Source organism: Eleginops maclovinus, chromosome 11 (genome assembly GCF_036324505.1).
Source record: "Eleginops maclovinus isolate JMC-PN-2008 ecotype Puerto Natales chromosome 11, JC_Emac_rtc_rv5, whole genome shotgun sequence".
NCBI classification, from domain to species: domain Eukaryota; kingdom Metazoa; phylum Chordata; class Actinopteri; order Perciformes; family Eleginopidae; genus Eleginops; species Eleginops maclovinus.
The window spans coordinates 22,041,199-22,053,976 of record NC_086359.1 but is presented as its reverse complement, the minus strand read 5'-3'; the positions used below and the strand labels follow the sequence as shown (position 1 = coordinate 22,053,976).

Here is a 12,778-nt window from a genome sequence, read left to right as displayed (position 1 = left end):
ATGCATGTTTGTGTACCTGAAAATGTCAACACAATTCTAGCAGCCGAATAAAGAGCAGGCTTTACCCTTTATGACTATTATAAGACATTACCCCTTTTAGTACTAGTCCATTTTATTCATAATTTTTCCCTTATTGGTTTTATTCAATTTTTACTTCATACATTTAGAATATTTTTAGTGTTTAGTACTTGTATTATCATGCTATTATTTTATCAATGTATCGGTTGCACAAAATGGTCTTAAAATGACTGATATTGTTATTGCAGTTGTGTCTGCCATGATATATACTCCAACAAAATAATTATTGTGACAGTACCAGTGAGAATGAAATCAAAGCCAACACAGTCAACATTAGTTCTTTGCCTTTCTTTTAGAAATAATAAAAAACAGAGTGGTGTGGTGCAGTTTCCAGAGGTGAGAGATATCAGAGACCATAAACCCTACCACCATGACACACCAGAGTTTGAAGTTGATCATTGAAACCTGACAGAGGTAGATGGTGTTTAGGACAGATTTATGTCTCGGTGTGCGCCTGCATTTTGTTTCGTCTGTGAGCAGGGTGGCGATGGTAGCGGGGCAGCTGCAGAGGTGTGTAAGTGTGTGTGCATGTGCCTGCGTGTGAGTGTGTCTCTGATTTAATTAGATGAATAATAATGAAGCCTAGATTAAATCCCCCAGATGTCTCAGCTGTAGTACCCCCACCCCAACCTCCATTACTATGGCAACGGGATGACTTCCTCCTGCCAATTGGACTCTAACCAGAGCAGCTATTATGGGCTTCAGGAGCTGGGGGCTCAAGAGTGGTGGGGGGGAGAGGAAGAGGGGCCTACTGGCCAATGACCTTCCCTCTCTCTCAGCATTGCTCCAGATGGCCACACTGCCACTCTTCCTCGTCTATCGCTAGCTTTATCTCTCCGCTCTCTTCCTCTCCCCCCCAGTGCCGCCGCTCATCCAGCCCTTTGACATCCCCTCTACCTCAGTGGGGAAGCTCATGTACATTGCCTGTGTGGTGTCATCTGGGGACATGCCCATACGCATCACCTGGCACAAAGACGGCCAGCTCATCGTGCCAGGCTCCGCCTCTGGCGTCGCTATAGAGACCAAAGAGTTCATGAGCTCCCTGCAAATATCCAAGGTGACACTGAAGCACAACGGAAACTACACCTGCATCGCCAGCAACGCCGCCGCCACCGTCAGCTGGGAGAGGCAGCTGATTGTAACCGGTGAGGGGTTGAGCAAAGAGAGAGAGATGATGAATTAGGTCAGATCAGATTCTAATGTGCACTGGAAGCTTAGGAATGTTCCAACACTTACATGTTCTACCTTTTTACTGTAAGACCTTCCATTTAGGTTAATCAACTCTATTTGTTTCTCAGTGCCTCCACGCTTCACGGTGCAGCCCAACAATCAAGATTGCATCTATGGCAAAGCTGGAGTTCTCAACTGCTCTGTGGAGGGTTACCCACCTCCAAAAGTCATGTGGAAGCATGCCAAAGGTAACACCATCACTGCCTACAACATCATGCAAACAGACTACATGAAAAAGCTCTAACACGCGTGTACTTTGTGGTGCAGGTGTAGGAAACCCTCAGCAGTACCACCCAGTCCCTCTGACTGGCCGAATCCAGATCATGTCAAACGGCTCTCTGCTCATCCGACACGTGCTGGAGGACGACAGAGGCTACTACCTCTGCCAAGCCTCTAACGGCGTGGGCTCAGACATCAGTAAGAGCATGATCCTCACTGTCAAAAGTAAGTGTCAATCGTTCTCTCTTTCACCTCATAACCACATCTCCTGGATTGCACATATACTGTACACAGAGACAAGGCATAGCTTTTTGGAGGGAAGGATGCACTTTTGCCCCAGGCTAGTGTGGCCTGCACTGAACCTCACTAAACCCTGTCTCCGTACTGCGCATCACTAACTGGAGGGTTTCTTTGCTATCGATTGATGTGTTCCGGCTGCCGGTCGGTGTGCTCCTGAATGTTTTTTTGGTGGGGAGAAGGGGATGATGAATTAGTGATGAAAACAAAACCACAGGAACCCCTTCAATCAATAATCTATGTCTGCGGAAAGGAGGATATTCACGTGTAGAAGGAGAAGGCAGGGAGACAGCGAGCAGGGCTTGAAGCGTGAAATGAAAATGGGGAACGCAGCGCAGAAATAGAGACGTCTATACATCTGTAATATATCCTCGCTTTCCAATAGCATCTCCCCGCGTTCCCTCGTCTCATTACTCCATATAATACCATCCGTCACACTGACATACGTCTGCTATTCTGCTCAGTTCCCGCCATGATCACCAGCCACCCCAACACCACCATGGCCAGGAAGGGCCAGACCAAGGAGCTGAACTGCACGGCACGCGGGGAGCAGCCCATCATCATCCGCTGGGAGAGGGGGGACACCGTCATCGACGCCGAAAGAAACCCCCGCTACTCCATAACCATCAACAAGAAGGGGGACGAAGTCATCTCCACGCTTAAGGTCAGACAGTGAATGCAACACGTAGCAGACCTTGAACTCAGCCTCATGTCCTCACTACATGAAATCTAGTGATGACATCGTTCAGAATGATTAAATGATCATTAATAATGATTAATAATATGATTTTAACACTGTATTGTTTCACACATTATAAAAAGGTATTAACCATTTGAATTTTTTGTTAATTATTACCAAATGATTTGTATATTGACCAGATATTTGAAAGGCTTTGTTAATGGTTTATAATTGGTTTGTTAACTGTCTATAAACATTAATTGAATTGCCAGTATAAAGATGCAACTGATGATTATAATACCTTTGTAAATGGTACATACGATGTAATCCTTGTTTAAATGTTATTTAGATTTTGTCAATGGTTAATAAATGCTTCTGGTCCATGGTCCAGCAACATCTCAAAGGTTTACACATTTTATATATAAAAAAGAATTGAATATGAATATGAATAATATGTTTTACAAATAAGCTGTTGTGAATACACTAATGTAAACGTATTATTAGATAATACTTATTGTGACACATCAGCTATGATTCAGTATATCATTTATGTTATATTACACACGTTTGAATAAAGTACCATTAATTATAGCACGAATACTAAACAATTATTAAAGATAATTTGATTGTTTGTTAACAGTAAAATAACTCTTTAAAAGTTAGAATAACTATAAATCCACTATTCATTAATAATAATTATTCTTAACTACTAAAAATGTGCAAAATGTTGCATTATTGTTGGATGATGGATGGCACATTGTAACGTTTTTCTGTTGGTGTTGATGCTCACAGCTGAACCCGGCCGAGCGAGGAGACTCTGTCTTCTTCTCCTGCCACGCCATCAACTCCTATGGAGAGGGTCGAGGGCTCATCCAACTCACTGTGCAAGGTATCTCTACCACATACTCTAAAAAAACACTGAAATGCACCGAACATTAGGCTTTATAACGCAGTTCATGCGGAAATGTTGGAATCAGATCTCCAGGCTTCAGTGATAACTGCAGGTGAAAAGCGCTCACCTCGTCTGTCTCTCACACAGAACCACCAGACCCCCCTGAACTGGAGGTGAGGGAGGTGAAAGACAGGAGCATGAACCTGCGCTGGATCCAGAGGTTCGATGGAAATAGCATCATCACCAGCTATGACATCGAGTACAAGAACAAATCAGGTTAGTGTTCCTAAATAATGTGTTCGTTTAATTTCTTCAAGATACATTAGCTTCAATCTCAAATCTGGTTTGTGTTTCATAGACTCCTGGGATCACATGTACACCACCAGGAACATTTCACCCACCAACAACCAGGCCAACATCGTGGAGCTGCACCCGGCCTGCGTCTACAGCATCCGCATGTACTCCTACAACAAGATAGGCCGCAGCCTTCCCAGCAAAGAGCTCACTATCAGTACTGAGGAAGCCCGTGAGTTTTTATTCTCTAGAAATCATTCTTTCTCTGTGCAGCTCTGTATGGAGCAGAGATGGGAATAGTAACACTTTATTTGACATCTTCCATTAACAGCTCCTGATGGGCCGCCGATGGAAGTCATCCTCACACCGATGACATCTCAGAGCATACGTGTTACATGGAGGGTAAAATCACTGCTAATCATGTTATCATACACAAGGAACCCATACACCTGTCTGCACCACGGTTCCTTTTCATAATTTCATGTACAAATAATAATAATAATAAGAATAAGAATAAGAATAAGAATAATAATAATAATGATAATAATCTTTGACATATTTAATACTGTGAACAAATAAAAAAATCCCCCTAGCATTTATTCTACTGAATTCATTAATATTTTTCATTTTGCTTTGTTTTTCTTTTTTTTTGTAACATTAAGTTACAGACATTTACAATAATGACCAGGATTGAACTTGTTGCAAACATTTAACTCAAACAAAGTTAAACAAATATATATTAATCATAGGATACATTTTTATTTTTATTTATTTATGTTTTTCACACATGGCATTTATTTTAAAACAAAACATGTACACTAAACACACATTTTATAGCACATGGTGGAAAGGAGCAGGGAGAAGAACATCTTACTCCTTAAAAAAAATTTACAACAAAAAATGAAATAACCTTTTAAAAAATAGCAAAATTCTGTCAGTCACAGTTGCTTACAAATATTTACAGAAACACAAAACCAGAACACATCAAAAGTCTACTACATATTGTCTGATAACTTTTTCTTTATACATTTTCTTAAACTTAAAAATATTAAAACACCCAACAACAGCCAGGCCAACAATATTTTATTTGTGCTGGACATATTGCTTCTAAAATAACTCACCAGTGATTTGAATGCATGCTTAAAGTTGTATTCCATTATTCATTTACATTACTGCGCTTGTTTCAGGCTCCGAAGAAGGAGCTGCAGAACGGGGTGATCCGAGGCTACCAGATCGGTTACAGAGAGAACGGTCCGGGCAGCAACGGCCAGTACAGCATAGTGGAGATGAAAGCTACGGGGGACAGTGAAGTGTACACCTTGGACAACCTAAAGAAGTATGCCCAGTACGGGGTGGTGGTCCAGGCCTTCAACAGGGCCGGAACGGGTCCATCCAGTACTGAGATCAACGCTACCACGCTGGAAGATGGTAAGAGGAGCCAGGAGAGAGAAAGATGGGTACAAACAGATGAAAAGATGAAGGGAAAGTGGACACGACTGAGAGCGTGGGTTACTAGACTGAAACTGGAAGTATGAGAGGGTAAAACTCCTCTAAAGCATGTTAATGTGTCGAACATAAATCAAAATGCAGCAACAGGATGACAGACAAATATTATATAGATTGACCTGCACACACACTCTAAAAAGGAAAGGTAAAAATGAATTTGCAGCACATCCCCCACTCTCCTTTGTCTTTAATTAGCACCCTCATTAGGCTGGGAGAGGAATCAGGAACCCCATTACTCTCCAAATGTCTGCCCACTCTGCCTCTTCTTCTTCCTCCCCCTCATCCTCCCTCTGTCTATTTCACATCGTTTTATTTCAGATATTTTTCTGATATTCAGATAAAAATATATGTCCCACTTCCTGTCATGTAATGATAGACACAGTAATAATAGTGTCGTTGATTTTAGCCGAACATAGATTTTACCCTCCTCATCTGCATTTAACCCCTTAAAGTGTGACTGCCCCCCCCTCTCTGTTCTCTAAAAGGTAGTGCTGAACAAGGAGCCATTGAGATTTAATTTGAGCTTATTTGACTGATTTGTTTCAGCAGAGATTGCCTGTGGGTTGTTGGTGTTGAGTAGTCATTAATTGTGCTTCAGCCGCCATGCTGGATCAGTCAGGTCGTCTTAGCAACAGCACAAGCCAAGGATTTTTTAGTACAAATAAGTAGAAACAAGTAGAAATTGTTCAAACAGACTGTTTTGTATCTAGACTATCTGTCAAATCAGTGTCAAATCCGTCTGTTATTGAGGTATAGGCTAGATTGAGCATTTAACATCCAGTATTTCACTCTTGAAAATGCTGCCGTAAGGTCTCTGTGTGAAAAATGTTGAATGAATAGAAGCAAGAAGCAGCAATATTGTGTGTGAAAAATGTTTACATTGGGAATTCCATTGTCGTTACAACCTCAAAAAGTAATATAGAACATTACTTTCAGCACTGGAAAAAATTAAGAGACCACTTCAGCATTATCAGTTTCTCTGGTTTCATTATTTATAGGTATGTCTTTGAGTTAAATGATTCCTATTTATTTATTTATTGTATTCTATAAACTACTGACAACATTTCTCTGTGTTGGAATTCAACAGACACTGGAATGGCTGTCATACATGTAGAGATAAAGATTTAACAAACATTTGGAGTGGTCTCTTTTTTTCCGGGGTTGTATATCGCTGTTAACTTTTAACAATTAAATAGTGAAGAAAATGACTGTACTTTTAAACCCTATAACACTAACCCTCTCTCTCTCTTTCTCTCTCCAGTTCCCAGCGAGCCCCCGCAGAACGTGCGAGCCATCTCCGTGACGTCGGACGAGGCGGTGATCACGTGGTCAGAGCCTCCACGGCTGACGCTGCACGGTGTGCTGAAAGGCTACCGCGTTGTGTTCTGGTCCCTCTTCCCCGACGGAGGTGGGTGCTGTGGGGGCCAGGCCCAGTGGCCGATGCAGAGTAATTATCACCTATCTCATTCTAAACTTCACCAAAAATAATCCCTCCCTCCCACCCACCGTCCTCTGTGTCAGTGTCGTGAGTCACAACGTGGTCCGCACCTTTCCTGCGAAGCAGTTCCTGTTCCTGTGTCGTTGAATTTATTCCCAAGTGTTTCTCTGTCTGTGTCTTAAATGTTGATGAGATTTCAGTTACAGTAGTGTGTGTGTGTGTGTGTGTGTGTGTGTGTGTGTGTGTGTGTGTGTGTGTGTGTGTGTGTGTGTGTGTGTGTGTGTGTGTGTGCGTGCGTGCGTGCGTGTGTTTCTTCCTGTCTGTTATACCTTGAGTCCTAAAAAACGTTTATATTCAACTAATTTGCAAAAGAGAATATGTTTTGGGGAAATGACGTTGAGATGACGCGAGAAAAAGCTTTAAAAACATTTCATGGTTCTGGTTCGGCTTCTGAAGAACAAATGTTAGGAAATAAGTGTGTTTACTTTTTCATGATTTAACCAAAACCTTATTCTTTTCCTAACCACAAACAAATAACGCAACACAGCCTGCACATCTGACACTTTGCTTTAATGTTTTTTACTTTAATCAGCCACTAATCTACCCTTAATATCTTCCCTGCTGCCTTGCAATCCAGGCAGTCCTCATATCTTCTCCAGAACATAATTAGCAAAGCAAGTTAGTAGAACATAAATTAGATACAGTTAGAGAAAGAGTGAGTTGTCTTCCCCTCAGCTAACCTCCCTGTTCCCTTCCTCTTGTCATCAGAGTGGGGAGAGATGCAGAACATCACCACCACCCGTGAACAGGTGGAGCTGCGAGGGCTGGAGAAGTTCACCAACTACAGCGTCCAGGTGCTGGCCTACACACAGGCCGGGGACGGGGTCCGCAGCAACGTCCTGTACATCCAGACCCGCGAGGACCGTGAGTACACATTGAAGCTATCAACCAAATCTCAGCATTTCACTTTCACTATATATGAGTGTGGAAAGAAAAGCTGAAGGTATGCGTGCACAGAATATGGGGTGATGGTAAGGGGGGGAGATAGGGGGGATACATAAAAAAGAGTGCTGGTCTGTATCTCAAACCCGTGACAAAAGCTCATTTATGCTGCGAAGCTCCATTAGCAGTGCTAATGAGAATTAAGAGGCTTTGGGTCTTCGGCTCAGGACTGAGGGGGGGCATGCAGTAGACACTGGGGGGGAGGAGGGGCGCCCCCTCAGAGCATATACCATGCAGGAGTCAGCCATCAGCCCGGGCCCCGCATCCTCTCCAGCAGCCTCTTGCCATAGGCACGGGGATTAACTCCTTTTGGATTAGAGAGAATTAATTTTCTGCTTACACCATTGGAGGCGGGATTACAGACAGATCCATGTCTCTTTATAAAGGAGGGGGAGGAGGAGGGGCCTAAGGGTTGAAGATGGAAAGATAGAAAGGTGATCACACAGACGGAAAAAAAACCGAATAAGCCATCCTACAAAAAAAAGATAATAGAAATGTCAAAGCCGAGGATTTCATTTTCTCAGCCAATTTAAATTAGACTGCAGCACTCTCTGATACTTAGCTGAGCGTCCCCTCCCTTTCCGGTGACACGTCCTCCTCTGATTGGCACAGCAGTGAATTATGTATTCATGTAGATGGGGATTTTCGTGCCTGGCTCCCGCGTCATCACAGGGCTGGCTGTGCAGGCAGCAGACTGTGTGTCTGGAGGCCTGGGCAGATTTTGGGCACCAGATGGGACTTAACTCTCCCCCCTCCCACTGCCACTCCTACTTTGACATGGAGGTCCAGATATGATAATGATGACTGCCTCTCCTGCCCCTCCCCAACAGTGCCACCGCCGCCATCATCACTCCCCCAGGAGCTGCACCTATCACTCTCGCCACTCTCTCACCCACGCCTCCCTCTTTTAAAACCTCCCTCACTACATCTTGTCTTTTTTTGTTTTCCTCCCTTTATCTCATGTAAGGTGCAAGATAAAGGAGTCCGAGGGCACGGGCTGGGGGAATGACCCGGGGCCTCACGCATGACTAAAGAGGGAAAGGGGGTTTAATTTACAGAGTTATGCCTTGCGCTGCTGCTTTAGGCCCCCGAGGAGGCCCACTGTCAAGTGGAAGTCATATTTATGGAGGTGGGTGAATAGTCCTGTCACTGTGAACCCCCTACTGTAAAGCCAATGCGACAAAAGTCTTATTGTTCACCTTCAGCAGTATGCACCGTCCCGATGTGTCTTTCTACATCCATCTTAAACCCTTCTTACGCCTCTAGACTGCAGTGAGCGTATTAAGTGGTGTCCAGTGTCCAGCTTAAGTGGCCAGCGGAGGATCAGGCGCTAAGTGTCTAATCTGTTCGTGGGTTTGCGAGTTAAGGGAAAGCTGGGTGTCACAGAGTCAGAGCTGCTGACCAGAGTCTGAACGAACATATGTCGCCACCGTCCACCCAAAGGGACTTCTTCCAAGTCCTCCCAGAGCGGCTTAGTGCGGGATAAGACTGGCAATCTGCAAACAAGCCTGCTCACTTTAATGGGCACACACACCAAAACAAACCCTTATGTGTTTTTCTACAGTTCCTGGTCCACCGGCGGGCATCAAGGCCGTCCCCTCCTCTCCCAACAGTGTGGTTGTGTCCTGGTTGCCGCCACTCAAACCAAACGGTGTTATCCGCAAGTACACCATCTACTGCTCCAGCCCGGGGTCCCTGCAGCCGGTAAGTCCTTCCTCTGTGGGTGTGTCTCCTATAAGGGGCCAGTTGAAAAAGTGCTCCATGAGGCTAGGAATGTGGGAACTTGATAAAAATCTACGAGTGGAAATTGATCATTTGTAACCACTTGTGTTAATTGGACCTTTGTGTGTGTGTGTGTGTGTGGGTGTGTGTGTGTGTGTGTGTGTGTGTGTGTGTGTGTGTGTGTGTATCTTTACAAGTATCTCTCTTTCACCGTGTTTGCACCACCGCTTTATTTCCTGCCCTCCCAGATGAACAGATGAGGTTGTCTTGGCAACGTGATGAGACGTAGATATGCAAATTAAGCAGAGAACAAGCTCACACATGCACACTGCCGCATCAGAAACACACACACACACACACACACACACACACACACACACACACACACACACACACACACACACACACACCGACATCACATTTCAACATTTTCTATTTATACATGCGTGTGTGGCATTTCACTTGCGTCGAGGTCTCATGCGCACACAAACCGCACAAACAACGAGAGTGAAACCCGATATGAGGGTAGAATCTCACTTTCTTATTATTCACAAATACTCCTCCCTCTCTGTGCATGAGTGCCATGTAAATGAGCACAGGCAGGGAGGAGAGCGGAAGGGAGGGAGGATGGGGGGAGAGGAGGTTGAGAGAGGGAAAGAGAAACACCATTAGAGGTAGGGAGAGACTGGGGGGGGGGAATGGGAGGAAAACAGGGAGATGAGGGAGTGAGGGAAAGGAGGAGCAGAGGAGGGTATCAGTCACATCGAGATGAGAGTGCTTTTGTCCGTCTTTTCATTATCCCCCTGTATCACTCCCCGGTTCACCACAACACCTCCGCTATGCTGGAGGAATGTTCGAACGCACCCCCTACACACACACACACACACACACACACACACACACACACACACACACACACACACACACACACACACACACACACACACACACACACACACACACACATCCTCCCTCCCTCCTTTCTCCATCCTCTCCTCTTCACTGAGCTAGACAGAGGGGGATCGAGGCAGAGAGGGGGAAAGAAAATGGTGAAGAAACTGAAGATGAGCACTGAGAGATGAACAGATTAGAGAGATAGAACAGAGAATCGACTTGAGAGAGAACCGTGTTTCTGCGGACTCGTTGGCATGTGTATGTTTTTGTGCCTGCAGGTGTGTATATTTTCTAAAAGATGAGTTTGTAGAAAACAATATACACAGGATAACATCATTTAATCCGGCACTGAGGCCGAAAATCTGATTCTTTTGAAATCATTTAATTTGTTTCCAATTTATTCGGCCAGTCTAGTTTAAAAAAAGGGAGTACCCAAAATCTTATCCTACAGTTTTTAGTATTAAAGCCTTATTGTAATTGTTATATTTATATTACTTTATTTATTAATACAGTGCTCCTTTTCACCTTAAAAAACATTTCACTCACTTTAATTTAACTCGTGTGTGGAATGTAAATAAATTCATGGATGAGTCACTACAATCTAAAGGACATTTCCATTTATCATCCTTTAAATCAATAGAGTCCATAGAGAGGTCATTCCAGGCTGAGAGCGGCCTCCCACACGTCTCCATTCGGAGGACCTGGAAATACTATACAACAAACATTTGACAAATGAAATGCTTGATTCAAAAAGCAATTTTAATAAGGATTTACATACAGTACATATCAGTTACACATAAGGTGTTTGAGGTATATCAAAGACGGCTAAATGTTCTTAAACAAATACAAGGCAAAAGCTTAGAAAATCTAAGACTTAATATTATTTAATATATCTTAATAAAAATACATTAAATGGATCCCTCTTAATAAACACACAGAGATCTCATAGGCAAGGAAACACATCTCTTGGTCCTCGATTTTTGGTTTATTGTGAACTTTAAAGTCCAATTAAATTAAAAAACTGTCAATTAAATCAGATGAATTTATTTTGAAGAATGCAAGTTGTACTGATATGTTGATTTATTGAATTAAAATGAACCAGTTAAAATGTCGCCTGTGAAAAGACTTAGGAAGAATTTTACTTCTTTCTCTCTGTCTATTTCGGGCCAAAGCCAACAAGAAAATCAAGGCCTAAAATGTGCCTTTAATACCCACTTGATAGTATAACCTGTAATGCATGTTTAATCTGCTAGAGTTCCCAGTGCAGGAGCTGCCCCCCCCCTGCCCTCTCACTGTCTCATCATACTTCTCTAACATGACATTACGTGCCCTCTGTCCCAGGCACCCAGCGAGTACGAGGCCAACCCAGAGATGCTCTTCTACCGCATCACGCACCTCACCCGCGGTAAACAATACCACATCTGGTCTGCAGCCGTGACAACAGCCGGCCGAGGCAACATCAGCTCAAAGGTCACAGTGGAGCCTGCTGGGAAAGGTGGGTCCTCCGGGCTGAGCCTGTAGTGGCGGAGAAGGGTAAAGAGATCTCTGTAAAGGTTAGGAGGAAGCGTGCTCTTAAGATGGCTATGAAACGGCAACATGATCTTCCGTTAACTCGGATAACTTTCATCGCTCGCGCTCCTCCGTGCGCTCTGTCCCGCTCTCCATTATTGATTGACAGCCGTGTTATTGATTGAGTGGCGGCTGTGTTGCAAGAAACGCTGTTGTTAATTATGTGGTGATGAACAGGGCCTATCCAGTAAAATGACCCTTGGGGAGGGAGATAGCCGGAGAGAATCAATAGAGGGGAGGATCTATGGAGAAAAGATAGACTGACACTGAGAGGTCAGGGGAGTGGCTACGCTATTCCCTCAGCAGTGAGTTAAGGCCTTTAGGCAAACTGGGCCACTCCTTCAGCGCTGACTGGCAGTTACACATCAGAACGCTCAAAGACTAACTACTTTTTTTGTGAATTGATTTTATTGATTTGTTTAGTTTTTTATTATTTTATTATGTGTCTCTATCACTTTCTGTGTGTCAAAGATTAATCATTTTTTTGCGTTTACAGTCCCGGGTAAGATCCTGTCCTTCGGCGGCACGGTGACCACCCCCTGGATGAAGGAAGTGCGTCTTCCCTGCGGCTCCGTGGGAGAACCCGCCCCAACAATTAAATGGAGCAAAGACAGGTCAGAGATCAACTTCTACTTCTTGTACGTCAGCGAGAAGGACAACTTTGAGATGAGATTAATAACATCTGTATCTGTTTTGGCTTCTTTAGTGACGACACTGCCATCCCGGTGACGGCCGACAGCCAGCGGCAGATCCTATCCAACGGCACGCTGGTGCTGCGTTCAGTCAAAGCGGAGGATTCTGGGTACTACACCTGCACGGCCACTAACACTCTGGGCTTTGACACCATCATAGTCAACCTGGTGGTGCAAGGTGAGGAGACACAGAAGCTGTGTTTAAGGGGGACTCTTGTGACGGATGTGTTTGTTTCATTTCCAGTCTGCTGTTGAGTCACTCTCTC

At 44.0% G+C, this 12,778-nt stretch overlaps 1 protein-coding gene across 1 annotated transcript in view; it reads left to right on the top strand.

Annotated features, from left to right (window-relative positions):
- Positions 1-12,778, top strand: part of LOC134872233 (cell adhesion molecule DSCAML1-like) — a 55,263-nt gene that overhangs the window by 34,327 nt on the left and 8,158 nt on the right. Inside the window, exons 9-23 of the mRNA XM_063895439.1 lie at positions 939-1,223; positions 1,377-1,496; positions 1,576-1,752; positions 2,289-2,488; positions 3,296-3,392; positions 3,543-3,671; positions 3,754-3,921; positions 4,021-4,091; positions 4,877-5,117; positions 6,457-6,603; positions 7,402-7,557; positions 9,200-9,360; positions 11,593-11,746; positions 12,317-12,434; positions 12,527-12,690. Of these exons, the coding sequence (XP_063751509.1) occupies positions 939-1,223; positions 1,377-1,496; positions 1,576-1,752; positions 2,289-2,488; positions 3,296-3,392; positions 3,543-3,671; positions 3,754-3,921; positions 4,021-4,091; positions 4,877-5,117; positions 6,457-6,603; positions 7,402-7,557; positions 9,200-9,360; positions 11,593-11,746; positions 12,317-12,434; positions 12,527-12,690 (2,388 nt within the window). The remainder of the gene's footprint in view (positions 1-938; positions 1,224-1,376; positions 1,497-1,575; positions 1,753-2,288; positions 2,489-3,295; positions 3,393-3,542; positions 3,672-3,753; positions 3,922-4,020; positions 4,092-4,876; positions 5,118-6,456; positions 6,604-7,401; positions 7,558-9,199; positions 9,361-11,592; positions 11,747-12,316; positions 12,435-12,526; positions 12,691-12,778) is intronic.